The 17,888-nt window shown below is 47.7% G+C and overlaps 1 protein-coding gene across 3 annotated transcripts in view; it reads left to right on the top strand.

The window, feature by feature from the left end:
- The window catches only part of LOC115188645 (transcription factor EB), a gene marked incomplete at its 3' end in the record, with an annotated part of 30,304 nt that extends 17,997 nt beyond the window's left edge, over positions 1–12,307 (top strand). For all 3 annotated transcript variants that reach the window (XM_029747377.1, XM_029747378.1, XM_029747380.1), the window contains 3 exon segments: positions 2,239–2,328; positions 11,638–11,755; positions 12,257–12,307. In XM_029747377.1, the coding sequence (XP_029603237.1) occupies positions 2,239–2,328; positions 11,638–11,755; positions 12,257–12,307 (259 nt within the window).
- Positions 12,308–17,888: the final 5,581 nt, after the last annotated feature.

Consider the following 17,888-nt stretch of genomic DNA (forward strand, 5'->3'; position numbering starts at 1 on the left):
ACTGCAGAGTTCAGAAGTGCATCCCACAACTACAAGAGACAAACAACAGAACCGTTAGTTAACCTTAACTCTTGCTCAGTTAGCAGAACAGTTAACCAACACTGCTGAGCCGAAAGGCTCTAGTCCTCTGTGACGATGTGGATTTATGCACACTGTCTAATCTGCCATTAGGCCCTATATTGAAATAGCGTGCTATTTCTCTTATGCATTTTGCCATTTCTTTCTAGAAGATTTATACTGCACATTACTATATTATTCTTCAGCTCCTTTGTAAGCAGTAAGTTACTGTTTATAGTTCATGCCCAGTTCGGTAGGGACATTTTTGTATGGAAAGTTATTTTCATGTAATCGGTTTGACACAAATTGCGGTTATTTTCCTGTCTCTAACCTTCTAGAGTGAAACGATGTTTCTGTGCACAGATTCATCGTAACACTCACGAGTTAGAGACTCTGTTTGTTTCATTCTGTTAATGCTTTCCTTTGTTCATACTTCCCACGTTGTGTCGGTGCTCCTTGTGTCCTGTCTGGGGCAGGAGCGTGCGCTCCTTTGTGCACCGCTATATGTTACTGGGTTGCCGTCATTCGCCGGTTCCATTCATGTAAGAATTACTGTTTAACAGGGTGTACATGAAAGTGGTCACGTCTGTTTTAGACAGGATGTATGTAATGGGGTCATTATGAGTAAGCCGGTTACATTTGTATACCAGTTATGTGGTTACTTGTCATTGGACATGGATATGTCGCAGGGAGGGGCTTAGAGGATAGAAGTGCATGTTTTGGTGTTTCTGGGTAGATTGGGTTTGGTGACTGCTTGAGCCTGGTTACCCCCAACCTGTAATAGCTATGGAAGCGACAGCGTAAGCCTGTTTTAGGCTTAGTGTAGTTTATTTTGTTTGACAAGTAAGTCTATTGTCTATCTGTTAATCTTGTAAATATTCATCGCCGGCTATCAGTGTTGAACACTTTTAAATAAATATGGACACCTTTGCAACACCGCATCTCTACGTTACCTATTTCACATCCTGTTAGAGAGAAACATAGACCATTACGTACTGTGTGTTGCAGTCCAACCAAGGTGTAATATTGTAGATTGAAGGATAAGCTTATTGTGGTCAATGAAAGTTCAATAAAAAGTTAATGATAAGTGTATAGTACAAGTCATCATATTAACACTTTATTTGGATAGTCCATCTGAAGATGCACTACAGATTATCTACTAACCTTATTCTAACCCTGAACTTAACCCTTACCCTAACCCTTCTTCTTAACCTAACCTTAGCAAGTAGTTGCTTATCAACAGATAGTTTGTTGATAGTATGACCATCTGAAGAGCATCTACAAATGGAAAGTCGGGACTATCCAAAGGAAGTGTGACCGTCGTCATAATTCATTTTAACCAAAGATTATGGATATACTGACAAGATAGAGGGCTCTCCGCCCTAAACAATGGGAGTTGTGGTCCACAAAGTGGCACGGGGGGCTGTCTAGCTTCCTCCTATCCTTTCTTTGGGTTGGTGGACACGTCTCATTATTGTAATCCTTTTTTGAATATTCAATGAGGGTTGTTGACGGCAACTTTGAGAAAAAACACTTCATATTGGCGTTGTCTGGAGATGGAGGTTGCCTGTATTCAATGGAGAGAGATGCTATGCTACTAGCCTTATGCCATGAATATGCATAGCCATCTCCAGACAACTCCGATATTACGGTTTTTTTCTCAAAGTTGCCGGAATGACACGTCCAACTTGTATCAGTACGCTCGTAACAACTTAAGCATTACGAAACTTCTATTAGATAAAAATGTCTGAATGAACCTCATGTAGCAAATAAGCTATTCATTTCTTTGTTGACCAAATTCGACATTCTCTCATTGACCTCCATACAAAAAGTCCTTGCATGGTGGGCGAAACAACGAAAAACGCCACCTGCTGGACGGAATCAGATTTTCAGCCGAGTTGATCCTCTCACTTCCTGTCTGTTCTAACACATTTTTCAGAGAGCTGTTTCACACTTCAGTGTTAATGCATTCCATATTATATAGGAAACTCACTTTATCCACCAATGTATAGCACCTACAGTATCTGCAAGAAACACATCTTATGTGATAATAAAGTTGATCGTCTCTCTATGCACAACATGGCTGCCTTAGTCTGTCTGAATATATTGTCTGGTATCACTGATCTAAATGTATATTAATGTAGATGTATATTAACAATTTTTCCCTCGTTGTTGGCACAGATGGATGAGGTCATCGATGACATCATCAGCATGCAGTCGAGCTATGATGACATCCAGCAGTATATTGACCCTCTTCAGATGTCCAACACTGTAAGTATTAAACCATACAGTCACTACTTACCTATAGAACAGCATTTTCACCTGGGTGGGATTGTCAAAGGTTGAACACTTGAACTGGGTTGAAATGCTTACGTAAAGGAATAGGTGGGTTACGTGAATGGGTGTTGAGATAAGACTTATATTTTAGGGCAATTCCACAGTAACTGAGTGACACTGACACTCAGATCTTTAACTTTAAAATGTATGTCAAACCAAAACCAGTGATTGCAAAGTCAAGCAAACCATACAACTCTATGCACAATGACTACATTTAACAATTTCCACTGAAGATTTTACAAAAATACATCAACATGAACAGTGCCTATGCAAAGTTTGGTAACAGAATGACGGCACAAACAGAACAAACCGTCATTCTGTTACCCAACTTTGCATTTGCACTGTTCTTCATGTGAGTGTTTTTGTAAAATGAAGTGAATATTGTTAAAAGTACTCCTTGTGTGTTTCTTCAACAGAGGAGTTGTCTGGTTTGTATAACGTTGCAGTCGTTGATTTTCGTTTGACAGACATTTTAATGTGAAATATCTGAGTGTGTCCCCCTGTTACCCTTCTCATCCCTCTATCCTTATCTACCTCTAACCCCTGTCTTACCCCCTCTTGTCTTTTTTGGTCCACGTCCGCCCCTCCCTGTGTGAGTCAATGGGGTGATTATGCCGACTCATCAGGACTGAGGCTGTGACTGGGCTCAGAGGAGAAAGAGACTCCTTGTTCCGTTTATCAGAATCCCTCCTTCTTAGCTACAGGCTCCTCCGTGTGTTTGTGTCCCATCTTAAAACTACTGTTGCTGTTTTGCTACTGTTATTGTTGTTGCTGCTGTTGCATGAAACTTCCCAAACTTCCAAATGGCTGATATTTGATGTTGACTGGGGGGCATTTGGCCTGTGGCTGTTTGTTCCTCAGTGTTTAATGAATAACTGCTGATCTATAGTGGCTTCAATCAGCTGTCTGCTGCTGCTGCCGCCTTCCCACCCCAGGGGAAACCTTCAGTTGGCTTAAAGGAATCTAAGTATTTAATTGATTTAAATTATTGACGTGAAGTGCTGTGGTTTCAGAGACCAAGATAGGCATTCGTAGTCCTAAAAAAATGCAGTGGTCCAAGAGTGTCCATCTTAGAGCAGAAGCACAGAGCTCTGTGTTTAAAGGAATGGCTCCGAATTAACAATTAAACCACCACCAGTTAGAGTTCAACTTGTTTACAAGGCATTCAGAAAGGGAGGAGGAGGAGAAGGAGGGGAACAGGGGATGAGGGTCATTTGTGAGAGGGAAAAACAGGCTGAAAGTCCAGTTAGGGGAAAGTTCACTTAAGCGGTGTGGAGAGGTAGAAGAGAGAGGGATTTGGTGAGACGGAGGTTAGTCTCTGAGGGCTGGAGTGAGTGCGCAAGTAAGTGTTAGAGAGAGAGAGTGTTAGAGAGAGAGAGTGTGTGAGAGACAGAGTGTGTGAGAGACAGAGTAAGAGAGTGAGAGCGCACAGGCCCACAGAAGGAAGGATGAAGGAGATGAATAAGACGTATGCCATCGTGGAGATGATAGACGGGGAACAGATCCAACTGGTAAGAAGTTTGCGTTTTACTGTGTGTGTGCATTTGTGTGATCTATGTGTGGCTGGGGAATATAAGGTTTGTGTGTTTGTTCGCCCATCTTGGTCAGTATTGAGGCAGGCTAGTTAGGAGAGTTATGCCCCCCTGCACCCCCCTCTGGGGTTGGTGAGGGCTGGAGCCGGGGCAGGGGGTCAGCTCTAACTCCCAGCATCAGGTCTCTGATTAGGAGATGAGCCTAGCCCTCGGGCGCCTGGGGCTGGAGGCTGAGAGGGAGCAGCTCTTTGATATGGTAGCGGTTGAACTGAGCCCTACCACTGTGGGCAAACTTCCAGTGGGGGACACGCTCGGCCATAAGAGATAAGACACACAATAGGATGTTAATTGTCCAGCATGAAGGTCGCTGCTGGCCTCTCTTTGGCCCAGCTCCCTCAGCCCCTCTCTGTGTGTGTTTATGCACAATGCATCTGAGTGGAATAGAATGGCATTCTCTGGGTTTATCTCTTGGTGCTCATGCTTCAGTTGATTGGCTCTTGATTACTCAGTGTGTGATTATACTCAATCTCATAGTCATTGATTAGATTATTTTACTATTGATTGGCTCTCAGGGAGCTAAGTTGAGCCATATGGAACTTTGATTTGCACACAGGGACAGTGGTATAGTGTGTGTGTGTGATAGTGGCTCCGTGCATGAATGCAGCTCTCTGGATGGACTATTGATGGTGGTTGCTACAATGTTGCCCCAGATGTGCTAGTATTTTTTGTTTGGTGTAGTCTGATTTAATATACAGGCCTCTAAATAGTTCTGCTGTTCTTTCTCTTGGTCTCTCTCTGTCTGTCAGGCCAAGGTCCCTGTGCTCTGCTGAGATGTGTATAATGAGATCCCTCAGGTCTTATGTTAGTTACCTTACACATCTCCTCTCTGTTTTTGGAGGTTCTCGCCTCGTTAGCTTTTCTTAAACACAGAGTTTTCCCCCTGATGAATGAAACTCATCTGCTAATCTGTGACCAGGATTATCGTGGTAAACTCTGTGAAATCTGGGAGTTTAAGGAAATCTTGGGAATGCCGCAGAGAGAATACTAAGCATGACTGACCTGGGTCTGAATGTGTGTGAGAGAAAGTTTGTTATAAAATGGATCGTTTCTCTCTCTCTCTCTGTGTGTGTGTGTGTGTGTGTGTGTGTGTGTGTGTGTGTGTGTGTGTGTGTGTGGTGTGTGTGTGGGCGATGTGAGACAGCAAGAGTGAGTGGTTTGAGACTAAAGCATTTTGGTTGAGAGGGGGCGAGGAAAGGTGAGGAAGGGACAAGGTGAGGAGAGGGTTTCACCTAACTTAACTGCATGTCCCTGGTTTGATAAAGGAGAGGAAGACCCTACTGATGATGGGATTTCCTTTTGATCAGTGTAGATCTGAGGTCTCGATCCACATAGCCTGTAGTTTTACTATGTGTGTGAGAGACCTGGCTGCACTTCAGTTGTCTCAATGATAAGGTATCTGGCTCTCTTATCTGTCAAGCCTCATTAGTATTGTAGAATAGACATTCATCCACATCCTCAAGTTTTTCTATTATTGTAAACCAGCACGTTTCATCACCAATCCCTCATGAGGGACGTTGACTAGTAGTAGCCATAGGGACTGCTTCAGAAGTTAAACAACGTCTATACAACTTATACAGAGGACACCGCTAGTCTTCCACACAGATGCTGGGTTACAGATGGGGTCAGAGAATCCACAAAAAGACTTTGACCTGCCACCAGACAGTGGGTGAATGCAAGCATTTTGCCAGACTGTGCCTCAACCTAACTTATCCCTGCCACACCACTCCACCCTGGACTTGAACAGCCTTTACGACCAGGTCCCCCACTACAAGGCAGCAATCCCAACTTTTGCCAGGACCCTGAAGGACGTCACCCTCAACCGTAGCCCCAGCACCTCACACAGGAGCCACAGAGCAACGGACACCCAGACCTGCAAGACCCCCCACCCGAAGGACCTACACCCAGACCACAGCATCACCAGCCACACCCCAACCAGCTAAGACCAAGCAAACCCTGGACACACCCTGTATAGGCTCCCCCATATCAGACCTATGCCCCTTCTGCCCACCCCATGCCCCCCGCACACTGCGGCAATGACCTCAACATGACAACAGGACATACTGTATGCCCAGGCCGTGAGCAGAGAAACAGGCCCAAGCCCCACTATTACACCTGCCCAAGCCCCACCCTGCAACCCAAGAGGTATGTGTCAGATGCTCAACATGCTCTACTCACACCTACTGTGATGGTCCAGACCTAAACCACACAAAACCAACACTAGACACTATGGAACACAAAGCTTTTACGATCTCATCATGGAATGTACAAGGTCATCTGCCTTTGGCCTAAAGAGCAGGAATCCAGACTTCATCAAAGCAATTGGAAATACAGACATTGTCATCCTACAAGAAACATGGTATAGAGAGGAGACGGACCCACTGGTTGCCCTCTAGGTTACAGAGAGCTGGTAGTCCCAACCATCAAACTACCAGGTGTGAAACAGGGAAGAGACTCAGGGCTTACGCTAATTTGGTATAGAGCAGATCTAACCCACTCTATTAAATTAGTCAAAACAGGACCATTTTACATCTGGCTAGGCATTAATAACGTACGACGGACCACATAATTCACCCTTCACACCCCAATTGACAAGCAAACAAACCAAAACAAAGGCAAAGTCTTCTCATGCTCATGCATGAGGGTCTGCTATACAAATTGGAAAGTGATGTTGGGGGGGAAAATATACGACATTATAAAATCCATGTACACAAACAACAAGTGTGCGTTTTAAAATTTCTTTCCACAGGGCCGGGGGGTGAGACAGGGATACAGCTTAAGCCCCACCCTCTTCACCGTATATATCAACGAGCGAGGGCACCAGAACAGTCTGCAGCACCATCTGGCTAAAAATACTTTAATCAGTTATAGAACCCATTGCCCTTTACGGTTGTGAGGTCTGGGGTCCGCTCACCAACCAACAATTCACTAAATGGGACAAACACCAAATTGAGATTCTGCATGCAGAATTCTGCAAAAATATCCTCCATGTACAACATAAAACACCAAATAAGGCATGCAGAGCAGAATTAGGCCAATACCTGCTTTTCAAAATCAAAAGAGCTATTAAATTCTACAACCACCTAAAAGGAAGCTACTCCCAAACCTTCCATAACAAAGCCATCACCTACAGAGAAATGAACCTGGAGAAGAGCCCCCTAAGCAAGCTGGTCCTGGGGCTCTGTTCACAAACACACCCCACAGAGCCCCAGCACAGCAACACAATTAGACCCAACCAAATCATGAGAATACAAAAATATAATTACTTGACACATTGGAAAGAATTTACCAAAAAACAGAACTCAAATGCTATTTGGCCCTAAACAGAGAGTACACAGTGGCAGAATACCTGACCACTGTGACTGACCCAAACTTAAGGAAAGCTTTGACTATGTACAGACTCAGTGAGCATAGCCTTGCTATTGAGAAAGGCCGCCGAAGGCAGACCTGGCTCTCGAGAAGACAGGCCATGTGCACAATGTCCACAAAATGAGGTGGAAACTGAGCTGCACTTCCTAACCTCCTGCCAAATGTATGACCATATTAGAGACACACATTTCCCTCAGATTACACAGACCCACAAATAATTGGGTGATATACTACAGTGTGCCATCACAGCAACAAGACTTTGGACCTGCTGCCACAAGATTTGGGCAACCATTGAAGAACTAACACCATTGTAAATACAACCCATATGTTTATTTATTTTCCCTTTTGTACTTTAACTATTTGCACATCATTACAACACTGAATATAGACATAATATGACATTTGAAATGTCTTTATTCTTTTGGAACTTTTGTGAGTAATATTTACTGTTCATTATTATTGTTAACTTTTGTTTATCTATTTCACTTGCTTTGGCAATGTAAACATATTTCCCATGCCAATAAAGCCCTTGAATTGAATTGAATCAAGTCATACAGAGATAAGAGAGAAGGGATGATTGTGTGTATGTCAGAGCAGAGGCAGTATTTTCCAGGTGTGATATTGGCCTGAGATCTTCTGCTATCTTCTCTTTATAGCCAGTCACTACACATGTAACATACTGTGTGTTTATAACGTTTGATCTGGCTCAGAGGGCTAACCAGGGTTACCCACAATATGATGCCATAAAACTCATGAGACACTGACTGCTCGTTTGTCTATTCTACTCTCCCTTTCTCTCTCTCTCTCTCTCTCTGTCTACTCTCTCTCTGTACTCTCTCGCTCTGTCTTCTCTCTCTCGCTCTGTCTTCTCTCTCTCGCTCTGTCTACTCTCTCTCTCTCGCTCTGTCTACTCTCTCTCTCGCTCTGTCTACTCTCTCTCTCTCGCTCTGTCTACTCTCCCTCTCTCTCGCTCTGTCTTCTCTCTCGCTCTCTCTCGCTCTCTCTCTCTCTCGCTCTGTCTACTCTCTCTCTCGCTCTGTCTCTCTCTCTCGCTCTGTCTTCTCTCTCTCTCGCTCTGTCTTCTCTCTCTCTCGCTCTGTCTTCTCTCTCTCTCTCGCTCTGTCTTCTCTCTCTCGCTCTGTCTTCTCTCTCTCTCGCTCTGTCTACTCTATCTCTCGCTCTGTCTACTCTCTCTCTCTCGCTCTGTCTACTCTCTCTCTCGCTCTGTCTTCTCTCTCGCTCTGTCTTCTCTCGCTCTGTCTACTCTCTCTCTCGCTCTGTCTTCTCTCTCTCTCTCGCTCTGTCTTCTCTCTCTCTCGCTCTGTCTACTCTCTCTCTCTCTCGCTCTGTCTACTCTCTCTCTCGCTCTGTCTACTCTCTCTCTCTCTCGCTCTGTCTACTCTCTCGCTCTGTCTACTCTCTCTCTCTCTCTCTCTCGCTCTGTCTACTCTCCCTCTCTCTCGCTCTGTCTTCTCTCTCTCGCTCTGTCTTCTCTCGCTCTGTCTACTCTCTCTCTCGCTCTGTCTCTCTCTCTCTCTCTCGCTCTGTCTTCTCTCTCTCTCTCGCTCTGTCTACTCTCTCTCTCTCTCGCTCTGTCTACTCTCTCTCTCTCGCTCTGTCTTCTCTCTCTCGCTCTGTCTACTCTCTCTCTCTCGCTCTGTCTTCTCTCTCTCTCTCTCTCTCTCTCTCTCTCTCTCTCTCTCTCGCTCTGTCTTCTCTCTCTCGCTCTGTCTACTCTCTCTCTCTCTCTCGCTCTGTCTACTCTCTCTCTCTCTCTCTCTCTCTCTCTCTCTGTCTACTCTCTCTCTCTCTCTCTCTCTCTCTCGCTCTGTCTACTCTCTCTCTCTCTCTCTCTTCTCTTGTGCTCTACTCTCTCTCTCTCTCTCTCTCTGCTCTCTCTACTCTCTCTCTCTCACTCTCGCTCTCGCGTCTTTACTCTCTCTCTCTCTCGCGTCTGTCTACTCTCTCTCTCTCGCTCTGTCTACTCTCTCTCTCGCTCGCTCTGTCTACTCTCTCTCTCTCTCGCTCTGTCTCTCTCTCTCTCTCTCTCTCTCTCTCTCTCTCTCTCTCGCTCTGTCTACTCTCTCTCTCTCTCTCTCGCTCTGTCTCTCTCTCTCTCTCGCTCTGTCTTCTCTCTCTCGCTCTGTCTACTCTCTCTCGCTCTCTCTCTCTCGCTCTGTCTACTCTCTCTCTCTCTCTCTCGCTCTGTCTACTCTCTCTCTCTCTCGCTCTGTCTACTCTCTCTCTCTCTCTCTCTCTCTCTCACTCTGTCTACTCTCTCTCTCTCTCGCTCTGTCTACTCTCTCTCTCTCTCTCTCTCGCTCTGTCTGCTCTGTCTACTCTCTCTCTCTCTCGCTCTGTCTACTCTCTCTCTCTCGCTCTGTCTACTCTCTCTCTCTCTCTCTCTCTCTCTCTCTCTCTCTCTCTCTCGCTCGTCTACTCTCTCTCTTCTCTCTCTCTCTATCTGTCTACTCTCTCTACTCTCTTCTCTCTCTATCGCTAGGTTACTCTCCTCTCTCGCTCTGTCTACCTCTCTCTCTCTGTCTACTCCTCTCTCTCTCGCTCTGTCCTCTCTCTCTCCGCTCGTCTACTCTCTCTCTCGCTCGCTCTGTCTACTTCTCTCTCGCTCGCTGTCTACTCTCTTCGCTCGCTTGTCTACTCTCTCTCGCTCGCTCTGTCTCTCTCTCGCTCGCTCTGTCTACTCTCTCTCTCGCGCTCTGTCTACTCTCTCTCTCGCTCGCTCTGTCTACTCTCTCGCTCGCTCTGTCTACTCTCTCTCTCGCGCTCTCTCTCTCTTCTCTCGCTCGCTCTGTCTACTCTCTCTCTCTCGCTCGCTCTGTCTACTCTCTCTCTCGCTCGCTCTGTCTACTCTCTCTCTCTCGCTCGCTCTGTCTACTCTCTCTCTCTCGCTCGCTCTGTCTACTCTCTCTCTCTCGCTCGCTCTGTCTACTCTCTCTCTCGCTCTCTGTCTACTCTCCTCTCTCTCGCTCTCTCTTCTCTCTCTCTCTCTTCGTCGCTCTGTTACTCTCTCTCTCTCGCTGTCTGTCTACTCTCTCTCTCTCTCGCTCGCTCTGTCTACTCTCTCTCTCTCGCTCGCTCGGTCTACTCTCTCTCTCTCGCTCGCTCTGTCTACTCTCTCTCTCTCTCGCTCGCTCTGTCTACTCTCTCTCTCTCGCTCGCTCTGTCTACTCTCTCTCTCTCGCTCGCTCTGTCTACTCTCTCTCTCTCGCTCGCTCTGTCTACTCTCTCTCGCTCGCTCTGTCTACTCTCTCTCTCTCTCGCTCGCTCTGTCTACTCTCTCTCTCTCTCGCTCGCTCTGTCTACTCTCTCTCTCTCTCTCTCGCTCGCTCTGTCTACTCTCTCTCTCTCTCTCGCTCGCTCTGTCTACTCTCTCTCTCTCTCTCTCGCTCGCTCTGTCTACTCTCTCTCTCTCTCGCTCGCTCTGTCTACTCTCTCTCTCTCTCTCTCGCTCGCTCTGTCTACTCTCTCTCTCTCTCGCTCGCTCTGTCTACTCTCTTTCTCTCGCTCGCTCTGTCTACTCTCTCTCTCTCTCGCTCGCTCTGTCTACTCTCTCTCTCTCGCTCGCTCTGTTTACTCTCTCTCTCTCGCTCGCTCTGTCTACTCTCTCTCTCTCGCTCGCTCTGTCTACTCTCTCTCTCTCGCTCGCTCTGTCTACTCTCTCTCTCTCGCTCGCTCTGTCTACTCTCTCTCTCTCGCTCGCTCTGTCTACTCTCTCTCTCTCGCTCGCTCTGTCTACTCTCTCTCTCTCTCGCTCTGTCTACTCTCACTCTGTCTCGCTCTCTCTAAGGTAATTGAGGGTGATCTCAGTGAAGTTTATGGAAAAAGGAGTTTGGCCTCGACCCTTGAGGTTTCCAGCCTTGTTTTTAAGATGTTCCTAGGTTTTGTTCATGCATGGTTTTCTGAATGTTGTTGTGTATCGGGCAATCACCCAACCACAAGGGCTTAAAGTGGGGCCCTAACTGCCTTGAAAATAGGGTGTCTGGTAAGGACAGTATACTGTATCTAACTATCGTTTCTCCATCTAAAGGATGTGCTTGGTTCATTGTTTGAACCCATTCTTCATTGAACTTGATGATAGATTAATTGACTAGTAATTCATATAACCCCTGCTTAACCCTACAATATTTTCTAGGACAAATGTATTGATAGTCTTGTTTCTCCTGGATTCCAATCTCACAAAGAGAGTCACCCTAAATACTCTTATTGAGATTATAGAGTGAAATGTAGGTTGTGTTGCTCATTCTGATTTGTGTGTCCTCCCCAGCTGCCTCTGTCCAGCAGTCACCTGGACGTGTACACGGGCCCTGGGATGACCGGTCAATCCATCGCAATGACAAGCAATTCCTGCCCTGCCAACCTGGCCATCAAACGAGAGCTGACGGGTAAGACCAATCACAGCCACGGCAACCAATCAGAGACGAGCTTAGACACAGCAAACAAGCAGACAGCTCTCAGACATTTACAGCTTTCAGAAACATGGTAACCAATCAGAGACAGACCTGCAGGCCAAATGTTTTCCCCACCTGGTTTCCCAGGTCTGAATCAGATGCTAAGGAACGAATGGAAACCAGCAGACTAAAACCAGAAGGATTAGATAGTTCCAAATACATGGCTACCAGGGGTATATTTTTCTCTAGAGTGAGGGGACGATTTAATGTAATTTGTGCTGAGTTTGAATTCAATTCGTAAATTAAGATAATTAACTAACGATTGGGGGAAATACTGTATCCATGTATAAACTAAATCTCAAATGAATTTGGTTAAAGTGAGCCTCTAACATGATTTTCAAACTCTATGACCCCAAACTATATACAGAAATCACACTTACTATACACACTTTGGGGACAGTGTTAGTTCATTGCTTGTTGTTTTTGTCAATGCAGAAACCCGTGCAATGGCCAAAGAGAGACAGAAGAAGGACAACCACAACCTGAGTGAGTTTATCCCCCTCCCCCTCTCTTGCACGCTCTTTCTCTCTCACTTTCACCCTCCCTCGCAAAAACACAATAGGAATGAGTGTGCACTTTTTCAACATCCATCATTTTTACTACCTCGCACTGCTTAAAGTACACCTGCCACTCTCTGCCTGTCTGTCCCTGCCACTCTCTGCCTGTCTGTCCCTGCCACTCTCTGCCTGTCTGTCCCTGCCACTCTCTGCCTGTCTGTCCCTGCCACTCTCTGCCTGTCTGTCCCTGCCACTCTCTGCCTGTCTGTCCCTGCCACTCTCTGCCTGTCTGACCCTGCCACTCTCTGCCTGTCTGTCCCTGCCACTCTCTGCCTGTCTGTCCCTGCCACTCTCTGCCTGTCTGTCCCTGCCACTCTCTGCCTGTCTGTCCCTGCCACTCTCTGCCTGTCTGTCCCTGCCACTCTCTGCCTGTCTGTCCCTGCCACTCTCTGCCTGTCTGTCCCTGCCACTCTCTGTCTGTCTGTCCCTGCCACTCTCTGTCTGTCTGTCCCTGCCACTCTCTGTCTGTCTGAAAAACACACACACAGTGGTTTATTCAGCTGACACAGTCCAACCCACAGGTAGATGGTTAACCCACAGCTGTCTGCTGCTCTGGCACTAAAGTCTAATTGCCTGTGACAGTTTATCGGTCTCTCTCTCTTTCTCGGTCTCTCTCTCTTTCTCGGTCTCTCTCTCTTTCTCGGTCTCTCTCTCTTTCTTGGTCTCTCTCTCTTTCTCGGTCTCTCTCTCTTTCTCGGTCTCTCTCTCTTTCTCGGTCTCTCTCTCTTTCTCGGTCTCTCTCTCTTTCTCGGTCTCTCCCTCTCTTTCGGTCTCTCCCTCTCTTTCGGTCTCTCCCTCTCTTTCGGTCTCTCCCTCTCTTTCGGTGACTCCCTCTCTTTCGGGCTCCCTCTCCTTCTCGGACTCTCCCTCTCTTTCTCGGACTCTCCCTCTCTTTCTCGGACTCTCCCTCTCTTTCTCGGACTCTCTTTCTCGGACTCTCCCTCTCTTTCTCGGACTCTCTTTCTCGGACTCTCGGTGTCTCTCTCACTCTCGCTCACGGTGTCTCTCGCTCTCTCACGGTGTCTCTCTCTTGCTCTCTCTCTCTCTCGCTCACGGTGTCTCTCGCTCTCTCTCGCTCACGGTGTCTCTCGCTCTCTCTCGCTCACGGTGTCTCTCGCTCACGGTGTCTCTCTCTCTCTCGCTCACGGTGTCTCTCTCGCGCTCGCTCACGTTGTCTCTCTCTCTCGCTCACGGTGTCTCTCTCTCTCGCTCACGGTGTCTCTCTCGTGCTCGCTCACTGTCTCTCTTGCTCTCTCTCCCTCATGGTGTTTCTCTCTTGCTCTCTCACTGTGTCTCTCTCTTGCGCTCTCTCTCTCTTGCTCTCTCTCTCACGGTGTCGCTCGCTCTCTCTCACGGTGTCGCTCGCTCTCTCTCACGGTGTCGCTCGCTCTCTCTCACGGTGTCGCTCGCTCTCTCTCTCTCACGGTGTCGCTCGCTCTCTCTCTCACGGTGTCGCTCGCTCTCTCTCTCTCACGGTGTCACTCGCTCTCTTGCTCGCTCTCACGGTCGGTGTCTCTCTCTCTCTCTCTTGCTCGCTCTCACGGTCGGTGTCTCTCTCTCTCTCGCGCTCTCACACGGTCGGTGTCTCTCTCTCTCTCGCGCTCTCACGTTCGGTGTGTCTCTCTCTCGCGCTCTCACGGTGTCTCGCTCACGGTCGGTCTCTCACACGGTCGGTGTCTCTCTCTCTCGCTCTCTCACGGTCGGTGTCTCTCTCTCTCACACTGTCGGTGTCTCTCTCTCTCACACTGTCGGTGTCTCGCTCACGGTCGGTGTCTCTCTCTCTCGCTCTCTCACGGTCGGTGTCTCTCTCTCTCACACTGTCGGTGTCTCTCTCACGGTCGGTGTCTCTCTCTCTCACACTGTCGGTGTCTCGCTCACGGTCGGTGTCTCTCGCACTCTCTCTCATGGTCTCTCTCTCTCACATGGTCGGTCTCTCTCTGTCTCTCTCTCAATAATAATAGAGATAATAGTAATAACAATAATACTAATAATAAGTAAGTTGCTATTTACTATGCAGATGTTATTATTCAGTGTCCCTCAGGCTATGGCAGGCAAATACATATTTGGCTGCAAGAGGAGCCGGTGCTTGATGAGTATTTTTAGTTTTTCCTATGGGTTTAATAAGTTAAAATTTGGAATAAATGTAGTATTATCTGTGAATAATGAATCTCTTGGTGAGGAATATTTCTCACAGTAAAGGAGAAAGTGCTGTGTTGTGATGGGTCTGGTCTAGTAGAGCTGTGTTGTGATGGGCCGGGTCTAGTAGAGCTGTGTTGTGATGGGTCGGGTCTAGTAGAGCTGTGTTGTGATGGGCCTGGTCTAGTAGAGCTGTGTTGTGATGGGTCTGGTCTAATAGAGCTGTGTTGTGATGGGCCTGGTCTAATAGAGCTGTGTTGTGATGGGCCTGGTCTAGTAGAGCTGTGTTGTGATGGGTCTGGTCTAGTAGAGCTGTGTTGTGATGGGTCTGGTCTAGTAGAGCTGTGTTGTGATGGGCCTGGTCTAGTAGAGCTGTGTTGTGATGGGTCTGGTCTAATAGAGCTGTGTTGTGATGGGCCTGGTCTAATAGAGCTGTGTTGTGATGGGCCTGGTCTAGTAGAGCTGTGTTGTGATGGGTCTGGTCTAGTAGAGCTGTGTTGTGATGGGTCTGTCTAGTAGAGCTGTTTGTGTGATGGGTCTGGTCTAGTAGAGCTGTGTTGTGATGGGCCTGGTCTAGTAGAGCTGTGTTGTGATGGGCCTGGTCTAGTAGAGCTGTGTTGTGATGGGCCTGGTATAGTAGAGTTGTGATGGGTCTGGTCTAGTAGAGCTGTGTTGTGATGGGTCTGGTCTAGTAGAGCTGTGTTGTGATGGGTCTGGTCTAGTAGAGCTGTGTTGTGATGGGTCTGGTCTAGTAGAGCTGTGTTGTGATGGGTCTGGTCTAGTAGAGCTGTGTTGTGATGGGTCTGGTCTAGTAGAGCTGTGTTGTGATGGGTCAGGTCTAGTAGAGCTGTGTTGTAATGGGTCAGGTCTAGTAGAGCTGTGTTGTGATGGGTCTGGTCTAGTAGAGCTGTGTTGTGATGGGTCTGGTCTAGTAGAGCTGTGTTGTGTTTGTGATGGGCCAGGTCTAGTAGAGCTGTGTTGTGTTGTGATGGGTCTGGTCTAGTAGAGCTGTGTTGTGTTGTGATGGGTCTGGTCTAGTAGAGCTGTGTTGTGTTGTGATGGGTCTGGTCTAGTAGAGCTGTGTTGTGTTGTGATGGGCCAGGTCTAGTAGAGCTGTGTTGTGATGGGTCAGGTCTAGTAGAGATGTGTTGTGATGGGTCTGGTCTAGTTGAGCTGTGTTGTGATGGGTCTGGTCTAGTAGAGCTGTGTTGTGTTGTGATGGGTCAGGTCTAGTAGAGCTGTGTTGTGATGGGTCAGGTCTAGTAGAGCTGTGTTGTGATGGGTCTGGTCTAGTAGAGCTGTGTTGTGTTGTGATGGGCCAGGTCTAGTAGAGCTGTGTTGTGTTGTGATGGGTCTGGTCTAGTAGAGCTGTGTTGTGTTGTGATGGGTCTGGTCTAGTAGAGCTGTGTTGTGTTGTGATGGGTCTGGTCTAGTAGAGCTGTGTTGTGTTGTGATGGGTCTGGTCTAGTAGAGCTGTGTTGTGTTGTGATGGGTCTGGTCTAGTAGAGCTGTGTTGTGATGGGTCTGGTCTAGTAGAGCTGTGTTGTGTTGTGATGGGCCAGGTCTAGTAGAGCTGTGTTGTGATGGGTCAGGTCTAATAGAGCTGTGTTGTGATGGGTCTGGTCTAGTAGAGCTGTGTTGTGATGGGTCTGGTCTAGTAGAGCTGTGTTGTGATGGGTCTGGTCTAGTAGAGCTGTGTTGTGTTGTGATGGGCCAGGTCTAGTAGAGCTGTGTTGTGTTGTGATGGGCCAGGTCTAGTAGAGCTGTGTTGTGATGGGTCAGGTCTAGTAGAGCTGTGTTGTGATGGGTCTGGTCTAGTAGAGCTGTGATGGGTCTGGTCTAGTAGAGCTGTGTTGTGTTGTGATGGGTCTGGTCTAGTAGAGCTGTGTTGTGTTGTGATGGGTCTGGTCTAGTAGAGCTGTGTTGTGTTGTGATGGGTCTGGTCTAGTAGAGCTGTGTTGTGTTGTGATGGGTCTGGTCTAGTAGAGCTGTGTTGTGATGGGTCTGGTCTAGTAGAGCTGTGTTGTGATGGGCCTGGTCTAGTAGAGCTGTGTTGTGATGGGTCTGGTCTAGTAGAGCTGTGTTGTGATGGGTCTGGTCTAGTAGAGCTGTGTTGTGTTGTGATGGGCCAGGTCTAGTAGAGCTGTGTTGTGTTGTGATGGGTCTGGTCTAGTAGAGCTGTGTTGTGTTGTGATGGGCCAGGTCTAGTAGAGCTGTGTTGTGATGGGCCAGGTCTAGTAGAGCTGTGTTGTGATGGGCCAGGTCTAGTTGAGTTGTGTTGTGATGGGTCTGGTCTAGTAGAGCTGTGTTGTGTTGTGATGGGTCTGGTCTAGTAGAGCTGTGTTGTGATGGGCCTGTTCTAGTAGAGCTGTGTTGTGATGGGCCTGGTCTAGTAGAGCTGTGTTGTGATGGGTCTGGTCTAGTAGAGCTGTGTTATGATGGGTCTGGTCTAATAGAGCTGTGTTGTGATGGGTCTGGTCTAGTAGAGTTGTGCTGTAATAAGCCGTGTCTGGCTCTGGTGGAGGAACTGTTGTTTCAGAAAGTGGAGCGGGGGGCCTCTGCTGCTGTGGTGATGGGTGTGTGGGTTGTGGGTCCCTGCCAAGTGTTACATCCTTTAGGTCCTTGGCAAAGGTTCTGATACTGTCCTGATCAAGATATACATTATGGTATAAGTGTTGACATGTCAGAGTGGGGTGGTGAGCCGTTCTGACGTTGAGCAGTGAGGCACAGTCCACAGTGATCTGTTCATTTATTTTGTTGATCAACTGTTCTGGGAAGTCTTTTCTTGGTAGGAGGGTGGACACAACTATATTGGTTGTTGGGAACCGAGCCTGTGCCCGTTCTGCCACTCTTCTCACTGCCCCAGATACATTTTCACCTTTGGCATGAAGGTTGTTTGTGCCAGTGTGGATGATGATGTTGTCAGGGGTGTCAATCCTGGTCTGACTGAGTAGCTGCATTGCACTGTCAGTTGTAGGACACCAGAACTTATACACCTGGTGTCTAGGGAATAATCTTTCCTGGACTAAGAACTTCCCATTTGAATCAATAAGGATTGCAATTGTGGGTGACTGTCTGGGTGGAGCAGACTGGGAGGCTGGTATTCTGACCTGGGCTGGAGCAGACTGAGAGGCTGGTAGGTTGACCTGGGCTGGAGCAGACTGGGAGGCTGGTTGGCTGACCTGGGCTGGAGCACATTGTGCTGGAGCAGACTGGGAAGCAGGGAGGCTGACATGGGCTAGAGCAGACTGGGAGGCTGGTTGGCTGATCTGGGCTGGAGCAGACTGGTAGGCTGGTGCAGTGTCATCAGGCTGTGTGGTGGAGGCCATGCTGGTCTCAGGTTCTGCTTGTGTTGAACCAAGCTGGTGGTCATG

Source organism: Salmo trutta, unplaced genomic scaffold (assembly GCF_901001165.1).
Source record: "Salmo trutta unplaced genomic scaffold, fSalTru1.1, whole genome shotgun sequence".
Taxonomy (NCBI): domain Eukaryota; kingdom Metazoa; phylum Chordata; class Actinopteri; order Salmoniformes; family Salmonidae; genus Salmo; species Salmo trutta.